Here is a 25,478-nt window from a genome sequence, read left to right as displayed (position 1 = left end):
ATGGTAAAAAATATTCGAGAGAAGAATGGCGCTGATGAAACATACAAATGTGGCAAGTGATGACTCACAAAAAGTTTCCTATATGGCGTCCTGAGTCTGAGCATGAAGGGAAGTTTTGCATGCATAATGCTCTAACACAACAGCTCATTTATTTCAATTCAAATAATATGGAAGTCGTGGACTGCGCAGAAGAGACAGCACAGTGACCAGAAAGAAAATCTAGCGATCTGGAACAAACAGTAAACTTGAATGGAATGAAAGACGCTGCTAAGATAATCACTACTTATTATCTAACCACGACGTGTTGCACCGCCACGAAAGGGCGGAGTTATCACCGACACGTCGCTACTGACTCTGCAGGCAATGTCTCCATCTACTATACAGTCTGTCCCGGTTGGCGGGGCAAGGCATACGGGCAACCTAAGAACTGGTCTGAGATACGACCCGCCTCCCGCAGCCCACTCAACAAGGCACCGTGAACAGTGGCGGGATAGTTACGGATGGTGTGCTCCCCGGCAAAAAAGAGGCGTGGCATATTCGAAGTTTGTCCTGAACCGGGAACGACCGACGTCGAGGTAACAGGAGTGGCCAAAATGTCATAGTCATTACCTGCAAAGAGACGTCAGTCAAGTAAATGATTTTAATAGTGCGAACACGTCAAATTCGTGTAACATAAAATTGAGTAATATAAATGGGCAAGCGTTTACGAAATATGCCTTTTTATTCCTATTTTGCGGATCGGTCAGGGGCAAGCGGCTAATTAGGACACATTACTTCATTGATCCGGGCTACTTGTGCGCATGGCAAGAGACTTGTAACGTGCCAGCTAGCAAATAAATAACTTGTTCTCAGACGTTACAACTTTAACGCTCTCATTAAGCTGAGATTTTGGCGGCCACGGCAGGTGCGCGAGACATCTCGCTTCCCTTTATTTAACGTACGCAGTAGCAAAAGGAATTAAGTTAGAGCGTCCGTGGGAAGCAAAAAAGTGCTTAATATGCCGCACTTCCCTTACTGTCAACGGTGTGGCGCATAATTTTAATTTGCAACTAATACGACTGTGTGCCTGCACTTCGTCCATCATCCTCATTAATGAGCACCATCCTACAAATGTACCTGCTGTTCGGACTGCGCTTTAATTAAACTGGCTCACTACGTTTCGAATGACGCACCACGACCTTCGTCGCGTGCAACAACCGCTTATTATTTATTAAAATGCAGCACTGACCTCCCCACAATTTAAGCTACGGCGATTTCGGCAAAAATTCCTGCGCGAAAGCAAACGGTCTTTGGAGAGGATGCGGATGTGACAAAACTTGCTCCGATCACACGACGAATCGATATGCAATGCCGTGCTGTCCGCAACTACCAACAATGATAAGCCGTGTGAGTATAATGGTCGTCCGTATTTTCTGTCCAATTTAGAGATAATAAAATTTGCAAAGAATCCGCAACGTAGCTTCATTAAGTTTCCCCATTTTCTAAGATTATGAAGTAGCGTCACAATTACTCCAATTCGTTCGCGAGTAATTTTAAGTTTCTTATGAAATGTCAGTGCCACTTCGCCATTCCTTTAGCTCTAAGAAGTCACTTGGAAATATTTAATTAAAATTGCCGAAACTCATTACGTTTTCAATTGCAAGCTCGTTTCGAAAGCAATAAATTATGTTTGATCATTAAAAAGGCACATTTGCATAATTGAATTATTATCTACGTTAATTGCTTAATTACTGTTTAGGAAATTCTTTGCTAGATATACTAAGCAAATAAGTTTATTTGCATGAGAACAGATTTTTTTTTTTATTGTATTGAAACATTACATCGAACTGTAATAATTGACTTACCGGAAGATCCAGTAGCGACATACGAATAAGAACCACGTGACCACGGATCAGCTCGCCAGCGAGTCACTACAGTCTCCTTCGGCTGAAACAAGAATTACAAGTGAGAATTTCTTAAAATTAAAATATAATTTTAACATCTATGTAGTTATATTATTATTACATAGAATTTTTGTGGACTATTCACATGCTCATTTCAGAATGAACCTTTTACGAAATACGCTCAGAGGTAAAACTTTTTCAATTTCTTCACACACGTCTAACGCAAGGAGGAGGGGAGGCTCGCATGAACAGTTAAAAGTTTTTTTTTTCCCCCTATCAAAATTAAAAAAATAATGTACTTTCCAAAAGGTTTTTAAGCATGAAGCTTCAATCAAGTTGCGAGAATCTATACAGGGCTATCCCACTTATTTATAAGTTTATTTCCTGGAAAGTTTTTATCGGATTGGGCCAGATTTTGCTATTTATAATAAATTTTGCCTAATCAACTGTTTTTTCTCAATGAGAAAGCTGTTCCCAAGTTCTTTAGTCAAAAATCGTCATCAATGCACTTCTGAAAAGAACGTGAATCGATTTTATTCGATGAAGGTAAAATAACAACGCAAAAGTTGCAGCGCGTGCGGATGTTATATAAACTGTCTGGCAAACTATTCACAGCTAAGCATCGTACTGAAAAACAAACTTAACATACAAACGTTGTTTTCCCGCTCCTCCTTCAAAATCAGTTTAATGTGGTCTCAGAAATACACTGATAATACTTCAAAAATATTCTTATTTATACACCAGGTCAGAGGAGTTTATATTAAATCGTATTTAGCAGTCACGGGCCTGACTCAAAGAGCGTGTGCTACTCCACCCTCGCTCACGACCCACGGCTACGTCAGGCTTAGACTCAACCGAGGATGGGGAACAACTTTCTCGATGAGAAAATAAGCAGCTGATTAGGCTAAAGTTAATAATTGTAAAATCTAAAGGGTAATACTTCGTCTCATTTTAAGATCAAATACGATATGGTAAAAAAAGGTACAGACGACAAATCGCCTAAAAGGAAAAATAAGCGAGACGGACCCGGCACTTTTCAATTGAAATTCCCTGCATGATCCTCGCAAATAGTGCAAAGTATCAACTCATGTAGTTATAAAAATATAAGCAAACGGCATCAATATGTGGACATCTCATAATATTAATCCCTTGACGAACAGAGACTAGATGAATTTGGATAACGTTGCAACTGTTCCGTCACGGCCAAAAGCACAGGGGCTCACATCTGAATTAATGGCGAAAATAGTAAATTCACTATTTTCTTTAGTTTTAAAAACCCTCACTTTTTTTGCCATGTATTTTGCGTCCGACACGGACGTCTTTAATTGCATTCTACATGGTTGCCTCTTGAAAAAGACACCAGGGTTGTGTCTTTTTCAAGAGGCAACCATGACATATTCTTTTGTATTTATATTTTTCTATATATACTCCTTTATTCCATTACTTTTTTTCTTTAAACTAATAGTTATCATGGTCGTTGGGTTTCGCTGATTACCAGTACCACTAATCCATTATTTTTCTCTTCCTTTTTCATATACATGTATATTAAGTGGTATTCATAGTCTATGTGGACACACAGCGATGCACGTGGTATGGTGAAGCCTTGTCCCCCCCCCCCTCCACACCTAGGAAACGAATTCTGTTACTAGAATAATAAAATCGATGCACTTTGGCATTTAAGCATTAGTCATTATTATTAATATATATATATATATATATATATATATATATAGTCGACGCAAAAAGGGAGGTTTTTAAAACTAAAAAAAGTGAACTTACTATTTTCGCTATTAAGGATGGCACTCCTCAGATAAAAGCAAAGTACTATCCAGTGCTTAATGTCTAGGGCACCGCAGTACAACACATTGAGGACCATTCTTATCCATATGCAACACAGGCAGGTCTGGTATCACAACCTTGCTCTTATTCACTTCTACGATGCGAGCGAGTTGCTAGGACTTTTCCACTAGGTTTTCTAATATTGAATAATTACTCCAGTCCGCATCGGGGTGCTGTACTTCAGTTAACATTTGATAGAGATTGAGAGATTGAAGTATCCGATGGCTACTGGTCGATGCCTACACTTCAGGTGCATACAGGGTGGAGTATAGATTACTGTTCTAATGATCTGGGGATCCTTGACATAGATTAAGTGCTGTTTAGGCAACCATCGCACAGAGGCTTGTCTACGTCAGCATGAAATCAAAGTTTTTGGTCTAATCCTATTCCCAAATCTGAGTGGGTAGGAATGGCTGATATTACAGTTCCAGTGAATGTTTAAAACATTAATGCTGGGATTGGTTTGAGAGGAAAAGCCCTTTGTTTTTGTGGATTATTTGACAGTCCATACTATTTGAGGTATGAGGCGATGTTGATAAGACTTATCAATGCATATGGTCGACTGTTGGTCATTGTTGAGAGGAACAAGCGTCAGAATTTATATCGTTTGCATACGTAATGATTTTCGCGTTGTCACAGACAACAGGTGCGATGATGGCTGCAAATAAAAAGCCAGCTAAACTCCAGCCTATGGATTACATAAATAAATTTTGTTTGTACTCTGGGGCGACCACAAGGTAGAGAGAATACAAGAAACAGCACCGTATTAAGCATTCACGGGCTTGAATCCTGGTCACTCAAGGCAGGTGTACTTATGCACACGCGCGTTGACGGCTCGGCTACGGCGGCCTTCCTTCATAGTGGGACTCAAGTTAGCAGAAGAGTGCTGACACGTTGTTGGCATCAAAGGCAGTTTCAATAGAGTTCCTCGTGCCGTTCAAAAGCACACAATACAGAATCCAGTCACAATATTATGACGCCTACCAGGCTAGCCGGGTGGGTAAAGTGCCTGCCTAGCAGGCCAAAGGTCGCGGGTTCGAATCCTGCCTCGGGCTTGGATCAAAGTACTGCAAAAACCTTGGGAGGTGCATTATGGCCACAGAAACCGATTCGCCAACAACTACAACAACATAAACAATATTATGACCCCCCCCCCCAATGCAGACATCACACACGCCTAGCGAATCATACAGCGCACTCCCCTATCAGACCTGGAAAAAGGTATGATCATCGGCTATCGGGCCACGGGTGCTAACATTTCCGAAACAGCAGGAATTTGTAAAATGCTCACGTGCATCAAGACTGGACGAATGGGACAGTTTTGATGACCCGACGTTCCAACTGTGGAGCGCCATGCGTCGGCTGAAACGGTTGGTCAGGACCGATCGGCACGCTACTGCCGTTCAACTGGCCGTCCAAATGAACCGTGAGGCCACCAGAAAGGTCTCCAACACGACAGTGCAAGCGAACCCTGGTGCGCATTGGGCTCCGGAACAGAAGGCTTGGTGACAGCACCCATGTTGACGGCCGTTCATCGAAAACAACGCCATCAGTTTGCACAGCAATACCGATACTGGATCTCGGCCGCGTGGCAACGGGTGACCTTCTCCGATGGTCACGGTTTCTGCTCCACCGAGTGGATGCTCTCATTAGAATAATCCCAAAACCAGGTAAGCCACCAAGTGACCCTAATCATACAGGCCTATCACTTTATTATCCCATTTAGGCAAGTTACTATAAAAGGCTCATGGCATACAGATGTAATCAAACTTCTTTTGGAAAGTAACCTATCTTCCTCTCTTCAGTATGGATTTAAGCCTGGTTGTAGTTGTGAAGATGCGCTTTTTGAATTAAAAGTTAACTGATAGCTCTACCTACAAATATGCACTGGCAGTTTTTAGTGATTTTGAAGGCACCTTCGACAATGTTTGGTGGGAGAGTGTCTTACGACGCTTAATCACTTTGTTCTAGACATATCTTCCTTTTGCTCAAAAGTTACTTTGCTGAACGTACTGTCTACATCCAAACCAAAATCAGTCGGTTTCTCAAGGGTGTCCCCAGGATCCCATTCTTGGCCCTCTTGTGTAGAACCTCGTCCTTGATGATTGGCTGTCTTCTCCCTCCAACATGGCCGATGTGAAAATGGTTGCCTTCACCGACAATCTCTCCATCTTAGTACATGGTAACTCCAGGTCCCAACTGGAACAACGGGGCTAACTCTGTACTCGATAACTTGCTGGATTCGACTCTGAAATCTAAAACCAAGATGATGATATTCACGGAAAACTAGACCATAATAGACCTCCGATACTCAAGTGGCAGATACTTCACTGAGTATCTCTGCCACTTGTTTCCACTCATAAGCATCTGGTATTATTTTTGATGAACAAATTGTCGGTTCTTACCACACAACCAGAATCTTTCCAAAAAAGTTGAAACCTTTTACGGCCAATGTTATTCAAAATCTCTAGGCAGGACTGGGGTTTATAAAAGGAACCCTCAGAATTCTATACTACACAGTGTTTATTCCAATCGTTACAGATGCAGCCAGCATATGGTTTCACAGAACCAAACTAGACAGTGTCCAACGGACCTTGTAGAACAGTTTCAACTGCATCTTTGCAAGCCATCGCAGACTTGTTACCTCTGGATCTGTATCTTACGTACAAAGGCTTTGTTTACTATATTCGTAAAGGATATCCTCTTAACTTTTTCCGATTTAACCTATGATCCCACTGACGATCCAAAGAATGAAAAAGCGAAATGTTGGACTGAGCTTCATAAAAGATGGCAGTTGAGATGGAATTCCTCAACCAAAGGAGCAGTGACCAGATGTTTTATACCTGAGGTTAAATTCACTACCTCAAAAACAAATCAGTTTTGGTTCTACCCAAGCCTTGTTATATCATACATTCTAACTGGTCACGGTCCTTTGAACACTCGTCTTCTTCAATTCAATCTATCTATCTACGACAGATACCTGTTTCTGCGGCGCCTCTAAAGATTGGAGTCATGTCTTATTCTTCTGCCCAGTTTACCAAGATTTAAGACAAATTATCTAGTACAGTGCATAATTTCGCTCCTGGAAATGAAAGATATAAATTTTCTGTTTATACTCCGGCACGACAACCAAGTCAGTAGAGTTTACAATATATCGTCAATACAAATATTTATCGTATTTAGTAGTCACGGGCTTGAATCCCGGCCCACTCAAGGAACGGGTGCTATGCACTCTCGCCCCTGACCACTCGGCTACATATCTTATTGAAAATCAAAATGCCTTCTGAGCTCTACAGGAATTTGCCACACAGATTTTCAACAGACGACGTGGATTGCTGACTGACATCTATAGTTAACAAAGCTACTTTTTTTCTTCTTTTTTCTATTAATTTATTAATGTTTTATTTATTAATTTTTTTTGCTAGCCCCTTAGGGGGTATCCAGTTTATTAGAGACGGGATTTTAAACTGCTTGTACCCAGATTTGAGCTTCCTGGGTACGGGAACTGCTGGCATCCATTGCTATTACACTTTCTGCAGTGGATGCGGGATGGATTCTTTGTGGTATTCACCACCATACGTGATTATAGGAGACTGCTGCACCCATATGACTTGCGCTTATTCCTATGGGTGCTTGAAATATTACATTTAGTTTAGTACGTGGATAGTTGGGCCCGCCTTCTCGTGGCGTGGACGGGTACTGGGAAGCAGCCTTCCTGGTAGCAAAGCGGCCAAAAACAGCTAAACAAGACACACACACACTACGCAAACATAACACTACACTCATTTCTGGCCATTGTATAGTCTTGTATATTATCACAGAGAACCATGGCGGAGATAAACTAACGTTTAGGGGCCGCCTTGCGTAAGACACAACAAATGTCCACATTATTATTTTTAGGAGCGCCAAAAGGTTACATATCGAACGAAAGTGCGTGGGTAGAGTGAGGCTTTTGGATGTGGTCTGGCGAGGTAGCTGTGACTCTTGAGGAAAGGATCATGTGGTTAGGATTCCGCTGAAGATGGACATGAGGGTTGGAGGATAAACATTTTATCATGAATTGTGGCAATTTTTCAACCATAGCAGTCGCTGGAAGATAATTTATCCCTGCTATGAGTTAGTGATGGAATGCAGAATGGCTTGTTGGTATTTGTGACCAGGACATAGAAGAGGGTTTCACTGGCCTGCGGGCGTATTGAATCTAGTGATATGCTCTATCCACTAGGCTGCATTCAGCTAACTAGGAAAGCAATGGGCTCTTTAGTTGTATGGGATTTTCCCTTGTTGAAGTTGGGCGCCAAGGTGTGCTGTTATTGCTTTTAATTCCTCTGTTAAGATGACTAGTGCTCTTGGATAAGATAGGTCGCAAACCAATTGAGTACTTTTCCAAATCTGGTGCAGCCGCTGGTTTAATAGAAAAGCCAATTGTACTTCTGGATTCCACTTTTCTTTGAAGAGGTATACATTGAGTGGACAGAAATAATGGGATATCTACCTAGTAAGGGGTAGGCCCACCTTTAGCCCGGATAAGAGCAGTCACATGGAGAGGCATTGAGTCCACTAGTTCATGAAAGCATTCCACAGGTATTTCAATCCATGCTTGCTGCACCGCTGTCCATAATTCCATCGCATTGCTGGGTGGAGGATCCAAAGCTCGAACGGACCTTTCCACAGCATCCCAAAGATGCTCCTCAGGGTTCATGTCTGGTGAATGGGGAGGCCATTCCAAGGTGGTAAAATCTGCGGAATGCTCTTCGAACCATGTTCTAGGCACCATGGCTCTGTGAGGAGGCACATTGTTCTGCTATGATATCCAAATATTACTCTACTGCAATCGGGGCGGGGGGTTCGGTGTGTACCACATAAACACACCCACCACCAGCCTACATTATTGACATCTAGTAGGATCAGTCCATGAATTCATGCTGATTTCGCCATATTCTGGTTCTCTCATCAACATGAAAGAGCAGAAAGTGGGATTCATTAGAAAAGGTAATATTTTTCAATCTTCTATTATTCATTTCCTGAGCCTAATGTAACTTTATTTTTTCCCTGACAGGAGTGAAATTCAGTTCGATCGTCGACTGCGCTACGCCCAGCTGTCTGTTCTGAAGGGATGTGTTCGTTACCACTGTTACCCCGCCGTCTGGTCAGCCTCTACCATCAATAAGCTCTTTCCGACTAAGAGATCGCCTTGGTCTGGGTGGCATTTAATAATTGGACCAATCTCGATATGCCGGGGATACATATGGTATGTGAAAACTCTACCAGGGTTGCAGTTTCCGAGATACCCATATCAGCGCGCTTAGGGCTGACTATTATGTCATTTAAATTGTTCCTCTCGCACTGAATTGTGTGTGTGTGTTTTTAAGGAAAGTTATCTTCACAAATTTTAACGTCTCATAGAAAACATACTACAATTCATATTTGGACTCCTTGTACTCCAGGGGGAGACATCTCACATCCTCAAAAGACTTAGTGACAGTGCTAAAAGGGAAGCAATGATAATTTACTGTTCATTCGCTTTTTTTATATCTGCTATCCTGTAAGGTTGTGCCTGTTACAATTAAATATATTGTGAATAACGTATTCAATCAATATCTGTTTATGATTTATATTTCTCTTTCTACACTAGCATTTGTGAAACTTTCCTAATAATAAAATAACTTATTTTGATTTATTGATTTTTACAATTCACCAAAACGAAACCCTCCTAGCGCATACGCTGTACAGGGATTAAAACAAAGAATAACTTGCTTTGGTAAACGTCGAGATTTTACCAACTCCATTACTACACCTCAAGAAGACTAGTAAATCCCAGCAGTTACCATATTATCCTCTTGAATATGAGTACGAGGATATATGGGCCAATTCGCTCATTCAAAATGAGAACATATCAATAATATAAATGTGTTAATTTTATACTCATAAATTCCCAAGTCTTACTGTGGACTGCATTGTGCTGTGCAGTCCGCCTTGCCCCATTGTATTCTTTAGAAAGAAATAGATTTATTTCTTCATATAAATAATTAAATATATTACAGCAGTTAATTCATAAAGAAATACACTGTCCTCCAACATGTGAGGAATTCCATTGCTGGAAAGTAATGGTTAATTATAGTATATGTGGTAGATGACTCATCGACAGGTGCAATACCACCACTTTGCTTATTGGAGGCTTGAAGTGGTGAAACCCATGTTTAGTCTCTAGAGCAAAGTTTCCGGCATTCCCTCCATACTTCTCTTTCAATCCATGCACGGTACGAAGTACTATAGGTTTTGATACCTTCGTGTTTGGGGTTTCCATAAAAAAAAAAAAAAAAAAAAAAAAAAAGACCCGGCCAGTACCACTTCATGTAGATGATGTCCGCATGAAATAAATGTAATCTCCGAATGGGGTTAGTTTAACACTGCAGAGTAATTGAAAAATTTTACTGAACAGATTCTACTTCATGCGGTGACTACAGGAAAATAAGCAAATAAAAATTACGACACACGAGGATAAGGTGTGTGTGTGTGTGTGTGTTGATTCATTAAGCCCAAATCAGACATTCGGGCGAGGCGTAGGGCACCACGAAGTAGACCATGGTACTGGAAGGGTTTCACGGTAGCCTGTAACCAGCTGTTCAAGAATAAGTGCCAAGGCCGTTGAACAGATCGGGTATCATTTGTGCGTAGTTTTCAGAAATCCGTACGCTGATGCAGGGAGGGGGAAAATGCACAGTCCACAAGGTTCTCCCCAGGAGCCTGAAATAGCATGCATACAGAATTCAATTTGTACAGGCTCTTGTTTCCAATGATATATATTCCTTAACTATGCGTTTGTCATGGACATGAAAGGACTCAATGAAGACAATGGATTCCTATGATGTGTGACATTCGCTAATGAGGCTACCTTTCATGTTTTGGAGAAACAATCGCCACAACATTAGGTTCTGAGGCTCCGAAAATCCTCTGACCGTTTGGTCGTCCGGAGTATAAACAGAATATTTATTTTATCGTTCGAAAAATGGAAAAGTTATACCTTATTCGTGGAATCAAGCACGTGATTCCACGAATTAGATATAACGTGAATTGCGTGATGAGACCATTTTCTTTCATGAACCTACTTTCAGCAAAAGCAATTACCTACATATTGGGGAAAAGAAGTTCGAGCAGTTCTGTGGAGTTATGTGAAAAATGTCTACCAAATGAAAGTACTCACAATCCAGAAGCTGTTGCAACGATCGAAACTGGAGGGAGCTCTAGCTCTAAACGCCGTGATATCGAAATGGACTAATGGATGACAATGAGTGAACATAAACTGCAAGATATATTCTTCCCGAGAAAGCAAAACCCATGGAAATAAGTGTTCTTATTTCCTATTCATAGTTGTCAACGTTTTATGTGGACACCCTGTATTAGATATGGAAATCAGTGATTAACAGCCTTAATAAATTAATGTAACAGAACGTCATACATCTATAACATTGCAATCATAGGACTGTTTGAATTTTTATTGTAAAGTGAAACGTAATAAATAATGAGTGGATTGGGACTTAGTATTGTCAGATTCTAATGTAACTTGATAATCTTTTTTAATATTAAAAAAAAAAAAAAAAAAAATTACGCACTATGGACCTCTACATTGAATTTACTCCTTTGTTGGATAAAACTCAAATTGTTGGGAGATACCCGAATAATCACAGAGCTGTCCCGAGGATTCAGAGGTTTAAATATCCCGCGCTATCGCTTTATATGCACCTCTGCTGTGGTCCTCAACCCCCATCAAGTATTGCAAAAAATTCCTGGCAATTGAATATTGGGTTCTAAGGTGGTTGAACAGGATCCATGGTAACCCATTCACCATCTCTAGTTCTGTACTACATGAACATGACACATCATGGAAAATCAAAATGCTGGAAAAGAACCTCATCACTCTTGCAAAACTAATATCTAATAGGATAGATTCCCCCCAACGTGCAAACAATTATTTCAGCATCACGTATCCTTCCGGGCTCACAAAATGCGAGTCCTGAGCTGGATATAATCATTCTTCTCTTTCTTGGTGATTCCTTTCTACTTCTGACTCTTGTTTGTTTTCTTTCTCTCTCTCTCTCTCTCTCACAGGGTAATTCAGAAATTGTTTTTTTTTTTTTTTTTTTTTTTTTGGCTGGTGCAGCATAAGCCTCAGGCTTCCTTGCACCATATGGCTAATAATAATAATAATAATAGAGAGCGACATAATCAACGTTATAGGTCGACCTTTAACCAACCTCGTCTGCCTTAAAAACACGTTCCCAGCAAATATTATTGAACATTTGAACAAGCTGCTGGATGACAAAAAATGCAGGAAGATATCCTGGAAAAACTTCCATCAAAGCCTTGGCCTATAGTGAATCCTGGCATGATCATGTCACTCCATCACATGCCATCTATGGACGCATACATTCAGGAACTTCAGTACTTGAAGACTTTGGCTCTCTTTTTAATAGAGTATAGGTGAATTCATATTGTAAACATTATTTTCCTGTGTATACACGCTCAAACCTAAGTTCAAACCTAACCTTCATGTATATATACTATTCCAACTCCAGGCAAGTGCATTGTCAAACACTGTCAATCATCCTTTTAATGTACAATATATGTTTTTCTAATTATGTTTTTATAAATCTAAATATGCGTTTATAATTCTATGTACACCCTTCTAACCAACCAGCTGTACGGGGAATGAAATCAACTTAATGTTTTGAATAATAATTACTGACTGGTAGACGACGGCAGTCTCCTTACACAAAGCCCAACAGAAATAATGGTTGTTAGCCGAATTTCCAGCTTTTATTGGAAATATTTTAAATGAAATATCTAAATTGATGTATTTGTTGGCAGAGACTTCGTATATACTTAACAGCCTTTCGTAAGGGCACTCTACGGCCATTCACGAAGTTGGTTGCAAGCAGCATATTACTCGTATTTTCACGTTTATTGAGATTTGTAATCAATAGATAATTAATGATGGTAGAAACGGAAATTTTGAATCTGAATCCCTGAGAAATATTCTGTTTGATTTTATTATAGAATCTTGTATCTTTTATGGATTGATATCATTAAATATTATGTTGAAATTAGTCAATTCCCGTGAAGGGACTACTGTTAATTATATTCCTTTGAACAAATTGGTTGGCCGCCAATAAAGTAAAAGTTGGTTGAGTTAATTCTTTAGCACTTGATAAAGATTCATAGTTCTGTTGGATTTCGAACCTATCACCCATGCACCATTGTATATTATATCTGTAAAATGTGTATGCAAGGACTGATTTGCATGTTGCGGGCTGAAAAACCGGGAATAACTTACGGGGGGGGCTTCCTCTGCCTGAAATCGGTTAATTATACATCCGAATGATGAAGACTTGAGCAATTCCTCCAGTCATGGATGGAAATCGGAATCAGACCGCTATAATGTAACGGAGAACGAATCATGCACTTGCTGCACAAAATTAACAGAACACGTAGAAAACGTGGTGTTAACTCCTGCAGCTTACAACGAAGCGGGACAAAATTGGGTAAAGTGGTGTGCCATAGAATGACAATGAAATGAGAAGACAGCAAGAAACTTCGGACAGATATAAGGGTTGTATAAGAATTGCCAAAAAGGTCATATTTGTAGACGTCGATACATGAAGCTCGAAAATATGGTCACATGACATCAGTATGGCGTATGATCTCCAACGGCTAAACAGCGGTGAACAGATCCCATTCTTCCGCAAGCGGACTGCCATTCGGATTAGACAAACAACGTACGAAATGACACTGAAATGGACCTGCCACCTAAACTGGGCACGACAGCAGTGTGGACTGACACCCGAAGTAGACAGATATTGACGGGATCGCATAAACAACCAACCGAATCGACACTTACCTGAACGGACATCACTCTGAATTGAATTACACCTGAAGTGAACCTAAACCCGAAGTTTAAGGACACTGGTCGTCAACCTTTGATGCGACAACAGTGCATCACGCGACCTTGGTTGTGCTCTCTCGCGTAGCTACTTTCCATCCCTTCCCACACCCCTCTCACACTTGGCCTGATGGAGCTGTCCTCATTGTACTTGGGGATGCCTTCACTTTCGTCCCCATATTTCTGTCTTCTCCCAACCCTTACTCTATCTACATGCACGATTTTATTTATTTATTTATTTATTTTTTACTTATATGTCCTTGCCGCTGAAATTAGGCGGCAGGACCTGCCGGAGTACCATTGCGATCCTCTAATGCCTGACTTGCCTTCACATGGCTAAGGACGGACAACGGGGGTCTGACCAGGGGCCAAATGGTCAGAGGAACAACACTGACATACACTTTCTGAACCTCTGGCCTTCACAGAGTACTGTGATTCACAAACAGAGATGGAGCCGTTAGACAACGGAACACTTTATCCTTTATCTCCCAAAGCGCAGTTCGTAGCTTGCCAAGTGACCGAGGAGTTGGCTGTCGGCGTGCAATGCGACGCCCTTGGGCATCCCACACATGTTCGATCGGATTTAAGTCTGGTGATCGTGTTGGCCACGGGAGCCGTTGGATATCTTCAGTTTCAAGATATTGGTCTGCCCCTTGAGCAGTGGCATTATCGTAAATTGAAAGAAAATCTGGGCCAACCGCATCTCTAAAAAGTCGCACATAGGGTTCCATGATCTATTCTCGGCATCTCTGCGCAGTTACGGTACCTCTATCAAAAACATGAAGAGGGATGTGGCTGTTGATCATTATTCTGCCTCCACCGTTAGTGTCCCTGTCTCTGATGTTGGCGGGATGGAACCACATTCTTCGTTGTCTCTAGATTAAATAACGTCTAGCATCTCTTTGTTGGCTAAAACTGGACGTATCAGAGAACAGAACTGTACCCCATTGTTCAGGGCTCCAAGTCACATGTTCATTGCACCAGTTTTGACGAGCTCTGCGGAGGTGCCTCTGTAGCCAGGTGGGAAGGAGCAGCAGTGGTAGTACACGCTTCTTGATTAGACCGGGGTTCGAACCCGTCACCACCAAATACGGACAATGCGGAAAGGTCAGGGAATGACCACCGCATATCCCGGAGCAATATGGCCTTAGTTGCTAATGCTCCTAAAAACCAAATAACAGAACAGAACAGAACAGAACAGAGCTCTGCGGTGGTTTGGGGTTACTGGGATACACACCACTGGCTTCCTTGCGTATAGTCCACTTGAACTGAGCCTTATTAACACAGTCTGGTTGGAATTCACCTATGGCCGGCCGCAGCAACCTCAAAAGACACTTGATGATAGGACATCGTTGGGGATCCATCCTGCTGGTAAAGCCAGATAGTGGTCTGTTCTGGTTGACGTTGCCCAGCTCTTCTTATAATGGTTCCTGCCTCCTGAAACTGTTTCTATAGTGCCGCGATGACATTGAGCCAATGTGCCGCCCGCGAATGCCCGGCTTCAAGTCGTCAAACGGCTCGCCATCTGAAATAATCATCTAAACAGTGATGATTTGCTATCCGAGTACTGTACATGTGACTGTCCCACCGAGAAAGCCAAAAAAATGGGATGAAGTGATGTGGTCGCAACCCGTATTTTTATAAGCATCAATAATTTGAGGCTCTGAAGGTGGTAGATCGGTTTCTATTGGCTAATCGGAATTAGCATACCAGGATGCCAATACAGGAACTCCTCGACTTTACGTAAGTTTTTGCCGGCCGGTGCAAACTTAAAAAATTCGTGGAAACGTATTCTGCATCCTGTAGGAATAAATGGAGGTATTGTGAAAATATCGTAATGTGAACCCAATAACATTTTTTTTTTTTTTTTTTTTTTTGTGGAATTTTCAACTTCCAAGTCCTTGGCAGTTGAAAATTTTCGCTATATTACTAAGCTATTTATCTCTATAAAATGTCAATTTATAATGGAAATTGCACTCCCTTTCATCGTTATATGTTCCCGTTATAAGAATCAATTTTGAACGCCTTTGTAATATTTTTCTAAAGCAAGTTTCTGGAGCTGTAGGTCACGACCAAAAATAAATAAAAACAATTTGCACTTTCCGATTTATTGGGCTTTTCTGTTAGTGCATCTAATTATAAACGGGTAATAAACTCGATCTTATTGCATTTGCGATAATACCGATAACTGCAATTGTGTGGGTTTTTACGCTATTATGGCGAAATGCGTTCCCCTTCACTGAAATCTTCAATCATATAAAAAACAAATTTTCAGAAACTTCTCTTCATTCCTATTTACGTATTACAATGATGAAGGGAAAGCGACTAACGAAAAGTGCAAGTGGTAATAGTGCCAGGAAACGAAAAAAATTCATTTAGAAATGAAGATGAAAATGATTAAGAAGTACGAAACAGGGACAAAGTTTGTCATCTATTGCAAGGGAATTAGGTCTCGCTGCTTCAACAGTGAATACTATTTTATAGGACAGTGGACGTATAAAAGAACATGTCAAAGGATCAACGCACTTAAGATAAACAGTAAGATCAAATTATCCCACTTGGAATGCAAGTGTTAGGTATTTTCACCTTGAAATCGAACTTTCCATGCCAATGTGTTTCTTTTATGAGTAGTATTTTACATTATACGGCCTGGTCATAATGGTGGGCCAAACGTTATATTTGCAGATCATCATTAGTAACATTAAAAACCGAAGTGGAGAAAAGAAAGAAGGAGGGGGGGGGGGGGCACACCAGTTAAAGCTCGATGAAGAAAAGATGATACAAGAGTTGAAGCTCAGAGACAGTAGGTGGTATGCTTGTTACAGAATGCTGAAAAACCCTTTCCCAGAGCATTATAATTTAGCCTCAACATATAAAACTAAAATAAAACAAAATTTTCTGTTTATGCTCCAGGAAGGCTATATAATAAGATCACGGAAGTTTCCAAGATAGAACGGGACGCCGTATTTAGCAGTGACATGAGCTAAAACTACTGTCAACTGAGGTGATGGAAGAGGCACGGACCCTACAAGTTCGGTATATAAAGAATATTACTGACACCGAAAAAACAAGTTATCACACACTAAGGTCGTAGCTACCTACCCAATTATCATCAAGGATGCAACTCCCGATTACCAAGATATCAACAATGCCAATAATTACTTTTACTATATTGCTGTATCAGGTGGTGTGACGAACTGGGCTACTGTCACGATAAAGTTCTGGACGAGAGAAATTCGCCAGTTTTCTTAGAGAATTCCTCCAGATTACTGCAAACTTTCTCAAATTGTTCGGTTGATTATGTGGCAGAAATAAACAACACGGAAACAACTCTCCGGTGCTAGAACAGTTGGCGATAATTCTAAATACTGTACTTCTCGAAAGACACAGGTTGCCAGCATGGTGCCTGCTACTGATAAATGAAGAAAGGCCCACATATGGAGTTTCTGATTAAAGTTTCCAAACAATCCTGGGTGTGGATCGATTATAAGGTGTGCAACTCGGGGTGAGGGGGGGAAGATTGAAAATACCTGTGACAGTCAGAATGAACACAATTGCTTTCTCTTGTCATCTCTATTACTGAAACGAACACATGAGAGAAGATTTTCTTTGAAATATATCATGCTTACTACTGGTTCCAAATTTTACTTTTTGTAGGGGGGGGGACATTTTACAGAAGCAAGTTTTCGGGCGTACTAGAAATATGAGCAGAACATTTCGGTATTTATATACTTCGCTATTGTTGACATAATCGATACGCCCAAATGACGAAGAAGGAAGAATAATAAGGAATTTTTGAAAGAAACCAACAAAAGTACTTTACAATGAATACCTTCTTAAATAAGTGTGTGTGTCGGGGGAGAGCGAATCGTTGGTGATGGCTGCTTAAGAAAATTAAAAGCTTACAACAAAGTTTAGAAGCGAGAATCTCATTTCACATCTCAAACTACGGAGATTGAGGCTTTTAACCCTAAAAAACTTTCTTAGTCTATACTATTGCATCTCTTACATTGTGGAATTATACTTCATAAACGGGTTGTCACTTATTGCAACACCAGGGTACCTGCCCCATCCATCGAAGAGCGGCCCATAAGCCCCGAAACGGTGCCATTTAAGGGATCTTGATGCTGCCCGAGTTACCGAGAATGCGTAACAACAGTCCCCCCCCCCTAATAGGGGAGTCGTTGCTTATTCGAGGTTTATGAGTGAGGAGTAACTGCCCCTTTCCTCTTTCAACGGCACTTCTTCCTCTCCTACTATCACTTTCCTAGGTATAATAGGAGCAGATATGTGGATAACACAGTTTTCTTTTATCCCAATCATTTTACAAACGGTGCCGTCTGGGCGGTGGTATCCGTCAAGTTACATTAGTTGTTTGTTTGTTTGTTATTTGGTTTTTAGGAGCATTAGCAACTAAGGCCATATTGCTCCGGGATATGCGGTGGTCATTCCCTGACCTTTCCGCATCCTTCGTATTTGGTGGTGACGGGCTCGAACCTCGGTCTAATCAAGAAGCGTGTGCTACGCACTGCTGCTCCTTCCCACCTGGCTACGGAGACGCCATGTTACATTAGTCTTCTCCACTGGTAAAGCGTTGCTTATTCGAGGTAGCAATATCAGGGCAACTCGTTGTGAAAACATTCACAATATGAAATACAGCAGACTCTCGATTAACCGGGACACTTCAAGACTCCAAATTAAACGCTTCTTGATTAGACCTGGGTTCGAGCCAGTGACCACCAAATACGGAGGATGCGGAAAAGTCAGGGAATGACCACCGCATATCCCAGGAGCAATATGGCCTTAGTTACTAATGCTCCTGAAAACCAAAATAACAACAACAGAAGCGACAAGCGGTATTATAAGTAGTCATTGGGAGATTATTAGTGTACCTATTATCTTGCAATCCCCGCTGTCTTCACACCCGACGCTCAAGAAAAAAAAAAAAAAAAAAGACACCAAATGTTTAGTTTGTTTTAGTGCGTCGCGTCGATTGTTGTGTTCCGTTGCTGTTGTTGTTGTTTGTTTGGTTTTTAGGAGTATTAGCAACTAAGGCCATATTGCTCCGGGAATATGCGGTGGTCATTCCCTGACCTTTCCGCATCCTCCGTATTTGGTGGTGACGGGCTCGAACCCCGGTCTAATCAAGAAGCGTGTACTACGCACTGTTGCTCCTTCCCACCTGACTACGGAGGCGCCAGTGTTCCGATGCAGCGCAAAAGGACAAATTTTGTTTCGTTATTTATGTCAGGGATGTTGGAATTTTGTTATAGTATTTTTTTTTTTTTTTTCCCCTTTTGTTTAGAAATCGCGAAAATGATGGGTAAACGCAAAAGGGTTGCGTTTTCAGTTAAACAGAAACTTGACATTATTCAAAAAGTTTTAAAACGGTGCATCTGTTAAATCTCTAAGGAATCATTATAATAAAGATGTATCAAAATGGCCAAACATTAACAAGTATCGCGCGGAATTCAGATTTGTCAATAGTAATACAATAGCAATATTTTATTAGTCATTCCCCAGTTACGTAAAACTCGACGAAGTAAGAAGTCCTGGAACGTATCTTAACGTAAGTAGGGGACTTTGTATTTTCGGATTAACCGGGAAATCGATTATCTGGGATTTGTTTTTTTACCATCTATCCCGGAAAATCGAGTCTACTGTATAACAAAAACGACCATTTCACCTACTTCGGTGATTCACTACGCACAAACTTGTACGGTTAATAAATCTTCCAGTAGTTTGAGGCCTTGAGGCCCCAAAACTTTCTCAGAAAAACTAAACTGTTATATTACACATTCATCCAACGTTGATGGGACCAGAATTAAAGATAGGGGGACCGTTGACATGTCTTCTCATGCTAATATTATTGTAATGTTTTCAATGATTGAAATCACATTTTCAAGTTTAAAGACTGAAAACTGATAAAAATTAACGAAATATGCAGTGTTGCTAGTAATATTCTTATATTTAACCCAAGCACGGTACTAAGTACTATAGATTCTAATACCTCTCATGTTTGGGGTTTACATAAAAAAAAAAAAATATATATATACACACACACATTTACACATGCACTTACGTAAATGCATGTGATACAAAATAATACTGCAGTATATGATCTTAATATTAGTTCTTTGTTAACTTGAGAAACTCTTACCCATAAAGTTACAGCAGGTACCAAGTCCACACAGTCAGTAAATCTATAGTACGAAATATCATAAAGCGTAACTATATACACTGGATATTTGAAAATATCAACCATAGAAGAATTCTCATCTGAGAGGCAGCAAAAATATACAATAATTAACTCGCTGTGCATAATAAAAAATTTAAAAGTTTCTTACCTGTGGCACTGCGCTGTTGCCAAATATGCCTTTCAGCACTGCGATGCATCGGCCTACAATGACATCATCGCTGACATTTTCCATTATAGCAGCTGCCTCTCCTGCTACTAGAGCGAGTAAAACAGGAGCCCTATATAAGTTCCAGAAAAGAAAGAGTTCCCCACGACTGGCGGTGGTGCTACCAACGTGGCCAAACAAGTTGGCATTGGGGTCCCAAAACACACGATCGAAACACAGAACAACCTAAAAGAATGAATGGATGATCACAAATAATGAACAAACATTACATAAATGTAATTTATGACACCGGAGAAAAGATCACTAATGTTCAACACCAAAAGTTTCCGGTTATATGACGAATTGAAGAATTTACAAATTTCATAGGCAATTTCCTTTTTTTTCGGCCAATCACGAAACCGACTACAACTGATAACTTATGGCGGTATAGTCCAGGTTTAGAAAATAAAACTTGCCATTTATTTCTTTCCTTAAAAAAAAAAAAAAAAAGCAAGCCAGACGCTTTGGCTGGCCCAGAATTGCTGAACGAGCCCGCATACAGGAAACACTGCGAAATGGTCAAGAGCGAAGAGCTCAGAAATCTTCTGTTCATCATAATAAATTTCATTTACGTTGACAGCGCTGTAACGTTTGTACACTGCTGTTTATTTCCTTAATTATAATAAACTTGATTCTCTCTTAACAACTCAAGATGGAATGCAAATTTCTATTCCTGAGAAGTTGCACATCGTGCTCACTTGAAAATAGCTACGACAGGAGAGATCCGGCCAAGTTCTCCTTCAATTTCGCACCATCTTTTCTGCCACCCCGTGATGCGACTTTAAGACCGCCTCTTAGTTGAAGACAAACATGTCTGATGACGTTGACAGCACGGGTGTGTTCTATCACAGCAGAGGCCAGGTGGAATATGTAGAAGGGCCAATTACGCTGATGCTGAGAGGGTGAAGGAGAAAGGCGTTGACATCGAGTACTTGGCAACGTATTTTGGGCGTCTGTTTGTTTTAGCACGACTCCCATTTCGTGCATCCAGCACAGTTACTGCACTTATTTTTCACTCTGAAAGATGGAGGCTTAAAAGCTGCCGATGCAAAATAGCCGTGAGTTGAGGAGGACGACTCATCACTAACAACATTTAAGTATACGATATGCAAACAAAAAGTAGATTTGCTGAAAATTTTATGAATATGAAAGCTCGTAATGCAAATTATGTGCAATGTAAACAACGTTAAGTATAAATTATTCAGTGTGAAAGAACAGATGTTAAAAAATGATGTCCAATCATTCAAATGGACGACGGACATTGAGCACTACTTACGAAAGAAATTTTAAGAAATCGCTGCTATTTGCTTAAGAGCATTGAAATGCTCTTATTCGGTCTGGTCGTGATCTACGTTGAACAGTTTGGCTGTAATTATTAAAATAATATAGGTCTTTTATACTGCATTAAACTCCACTTAAAAATTAAATTAGAACACCGGCACACGTATCTGTTATGAATTTCCTAACAGTACCTTATGAAATAATCCCGTGTACCAGCTTCAACCCTCATGCCTCACTACGCTTGTTATTATTATACTCTTGATATTTACGAGCGGGGTTTGAAAGGGGTTTGTTAGTACAGTGTTAAAAATTTCTGTGCAAAATAACATTAACAATGCAGACGTTATTGAAAGTGATGTAGTTTCAACAAGGTCTTTTTTCAATTACAGATCCTGAAGTCAAAAAAGTTGTATTGAAAGATGAACAAAAATCAGCCACCGTGCAGTCATACAATATTTGGCTAAAAAGGGACTGGCGTCAAAGGCAATTCATGAGGATATGGTTCAACACTGGAGGAGAGTGCCTCCTTCCTATTCCATGGTTAAGAAGTGGGCAGTAGAATTTAAATGAGGGAGGGGGAGCCTAGAAGTGGAAGTGTAAGGACCCAGCCTTACAATAATTTAATAAAGGTTGTTAAATATTGGAAGAATTAATTGTGGCGAATATAGTTAGTTTCAGTTAAGTATCATTTGTTAAGAAACACTGAAATTCGAAGGTTAGTCCAAACACTCCAAATCTCGGTTGTAAAGAATTCCTTAAGCGAGTCAGTAAAAGTAATTATAATGAACCGAAACAAATCTCACTTAAGACAGGAGCATATACACTATAGAAAGGGCGCTGAGTGCGGAAGTGGCCCTATTAATAAATTTCACGGTTCGACCTCTAGCAGGTGTGGGCGACGTAGTAATGGGGGTGAGGTCACAAAGAAAGCCTGAAACTCTCTTAGCTGACCGGAACTTACGTTTAATTTCGAGAAATTACCAGTATTTTCCAGATTATCGGAAGTTCGGTCACACTAGGAAAAAGAAAGCACGCCCACGGAAATGAAGGGAGACGAATAGGATCACGTAGGAAAGGATAGGGAAGTCAACGATTGGCCAGGAAGAAAGCGGTGGGAAATTTGAGAGAAAGGAGAGAAGGGAAGAAGAAATTGATACTGATCATTCGGAGAGGAGTTTTTGTGGTGGAAGCAGTCCTGGGGAGATGGAAGCTGTAGTGGGAGAATTGATTATAAGAATTTTTTTTGTGAAAGTCTAGAGTCGGAAGTATCGTTCCTTTGAAGAAGTAATGCAGTCTATGGAGGAAGAATGGTGAAACGCCCTAGAGGCAAATTTCTCGATTGAGCAGTTGAGTGACTAGTCGACCCGGAAGGTATCCCAGTCCTCGGACGCAACGCAGATGGAGGAAGAAAGGAGATAAGATCCGGTATTATCTTCAGCCGTGCAGTACCCGGTAGAGAAACCCAGGATAGATTACTGTGTTCCCCGGATGAGCAACCTTTCGCTTTCCAGTCCTCAACCCGAGCAGATAGGAAGAGAGACCGAGCAGGGAGGAATACCAGACCATTGCGTAAGTGTTAGAATAAGTACTGAGAATATAATTTGAAAAAAAAGAGGAACTAATTTAATAATGAAAAGGACTCTAGGAGGACGCTATAAGTTTTAAGAGAGAATGTCAAAGTACTAAATATATATACATATATATTTGAACGAGTGTAATACTTAAGGAGTGATAATTCAATTTAGTATAGAGATCAGAGTAATGCAATTTAAGAGTAAGTTAATCTGTAGTAGGAAGTAAAAATTTTGTCCTTGAATTATTGTGAATGTTAAATTGCTGTGAGTATGACTTATTTGGGGTAGAAAATGATTAAACAGGTAAACAATTAAATGAGCATCTAGCCCTAATTGTGAAATAGTGGATTAATTGAACGGAAAGGTAACTAAGTAAATTGGTTGGATATTGTTGACTGTTGACATGTTTGCAAGTAAGGATTCTGGAATGAATATATATGTATTTCCTAATAAGTTGGGAAACGAGCACTTATGAAATTATATTTTGTCTGTTCATTGGCTGATGGTGGTTTATTGACTTACATGGACTGTTAAGGAGCAAAGAGACAGATTGTGCGTTGTGAGGGGTAATAAATGCCCGGACCTACTGAAATCTTTGCAGAGCAACATGAAGAGACACAGTGATATATATGTAGATATATATAAGTATTAGGATTTAGTAGTTCTTTTGATAACAAGGTTGACTGTAAATTACAAGATATATACACATTTAAAAATTAGTAAAATAACAAGTGTCAAACTAAAAACTGTATTCTGTTAAAGGTTATTGTAATTTTCTTATATATAATATGACAATAAAAAAACAAATTTGTATATTCTACATTCTTGTGTGTGTGTCTGTCATTTCTAAACTCAGCCAGTCCAGTGGAAGAATACCTTAATATATTAGGGGTCCCCGTGAGTCTGGGAATTTTCTGAAATCAATCAAGTCAGGTGTTAAAGTGGGAGGGGTTAAAATAAGGGGATAAAAAAAATATATATATAACATAATATAATATAATTGTAGGCCTCTTTGAGGAATAGGATTTTAAGAAATAATAAAGGTAATTAAACACACCCCCACAGAAGACATGAACATCGATAAACTCCAGAAGTCGTTGATAGTGTGCATGCTCTCGTGAGGAGTAATTGATGAGTGACAGTTCGGTACATTGCCAGCATTTTGGGCATTTCATCTGAACGTATATGCATTGATAACAGAGGCTCTCGCTATGAAAAAGGTGTCAGCACGATGGGTTCCCAAGTTCTTAACAGCAGATCCACAAAATTTCCCTGCCAGGTTTGTGACCATGGATGAGACATGGGTACATTATTTTCAGTCAAAGACAAAGGAGTAGTGAAAACACAGCCCTTCTCCCCCTCCAAAGAAAGCCAAGCCAATTCCTTCTGATGGCAAAGTGATGGCATCGGTTTTTTTGGGATGCTAATGGAGAGTTGTTAGTGGATTACCTTCAGAAAGGTCAGACAGACAGGGGCATATTTGGCAGACCTTGGGAGAAGTTTGCGTGAAAACATCAAAGACAAAGCTGAGGAAAACTTAACAAAGGAATCTTGTTCCACAAGGATAACAAGGCTGACGCGGCTGCACTGCATGAGTGTTTTGAAATCTTGGATCCAGCCCCCTGCCATATATTTCCAGATCTAGCACCATCAGACTTTCACCTATTTCTTAATTTGAAAAAAAAAAAAAAAAAAAAAATTATAAAATAAATAAATAATATATATATCTGGCTGGCATCCATTTTACCACCAACAGTAATGTCATGAAGCATCGTATAATTTACTGTATTTTCTCGAATACCCCGCACATCCAAATTTTTTAAGAGAGAACAAGAATAAAAAAACAAAAGCAAAAACGCGAATTTGTTTTCTATGAGCAGAACAGCTTTTAATTTTTTATGCTTCTTAAATTATTTTTCACGAACCCTGAACGATCATAATATATCTCTAGTACTAATATGACCACCCACTGTCGTAGATACCACCATACTCTTCCCCAAAGCTACTAAGTGTGGTTTTATTCTTATAGCAAGGAAGCGTTTCAAAATTACATCGCCTTCAGATAATTCAAATTTCGCGTTTTCGTTTCATTATAATTTTGACGAATGATCATTTAAACGTGTTTCTCAGATTATGTTGCTAAATTAAAGGGGCCCAAGAGGGTTGACACGTTAAATATTTGGGTCAACAAACCATTCACAATGTATGGCAGTCGTTGCCAGTACTCTCAACAGTGGAAGCAGTAGACCGGTTGAAGGTCTCCACGGCTATTTAAAGATATACGGTACGATCCTGAGAGCTGAAACGCAGAGCTGCGATTAAAGCCAAAAGGGTCTGTGAAATATTAAGAGGTCTATTAATTAAAGTGACCTCTACCATTCAACTCATAATAACTTTTACAACAAATTTTATTTTTGCTAAAAACCTGTTCTGTTTTCTAATTACTGAAAGTTTTATGAACCTCAGATAAGCGTCTATCATCAAAGCTATCGTATAAACGTCAACGTTGGCATGTGATGGCTGCCGTGTGCATTTTCCCTCTTTTAAACTTAAAGCC

The 25,478-nt window shown here is 40.1% G+C and overlaps 1 protein-coding gene across 1 annotated transcript in view; it reads right to left on the bottom strand.

Moving 5' to 3' along the window:
- Positions 1–33: 33 nt before the first annotated feature.
- Su(var)3-3 (lysine-specific histone demethylase Su(var)3-3) overlaps positions 34–25,478 on the bottom strand; it is an 801,787-nt gene continuing 776,342 nt past the window's right edge. Inside the window, exons 16-18 of the mRNA XM_090379361.1 lie at positions 20,010–20,252; positions 1,845–1,926; positions 34–609 (exon numbers count right to left, since the gene is read on the bottom strand). Of these exons, the coding sequence (XP_090235487.1) occupies positions 377–609; positions 1,845–1,926; positions 20,010–20,252 (558 nt within the window). The 3' untranslated portion in view covers positions 34–376. The remainder of the gene's footprint in view (positions 610–1,844; positions 1,927–20,009; positions 20,253–25,478) is intronic.

This window comes from Mastigoproctus giganteus, chromosome 8 (assembly GCF_048544385.1).
Source record: "Mastigoproctus giganteus isolate SK-2022 chromosome 8, ASM4854438v1, whole genome shotgun sequence".
In the NCBI taxonomy this organism is placed as follows: domain Eukaryota; kingdom Metazoa; phylum Arthropoda; class Arachnida; order Uropygi; family Thelyphonidae; genus Mastigoproctus; species Mastigoproctus giganteus.
The sequence above is the reverse complement of the archived record's forward strand: the minus strand, read 5'-3'. Positions and strand labels throughout refer to the sequence as shown.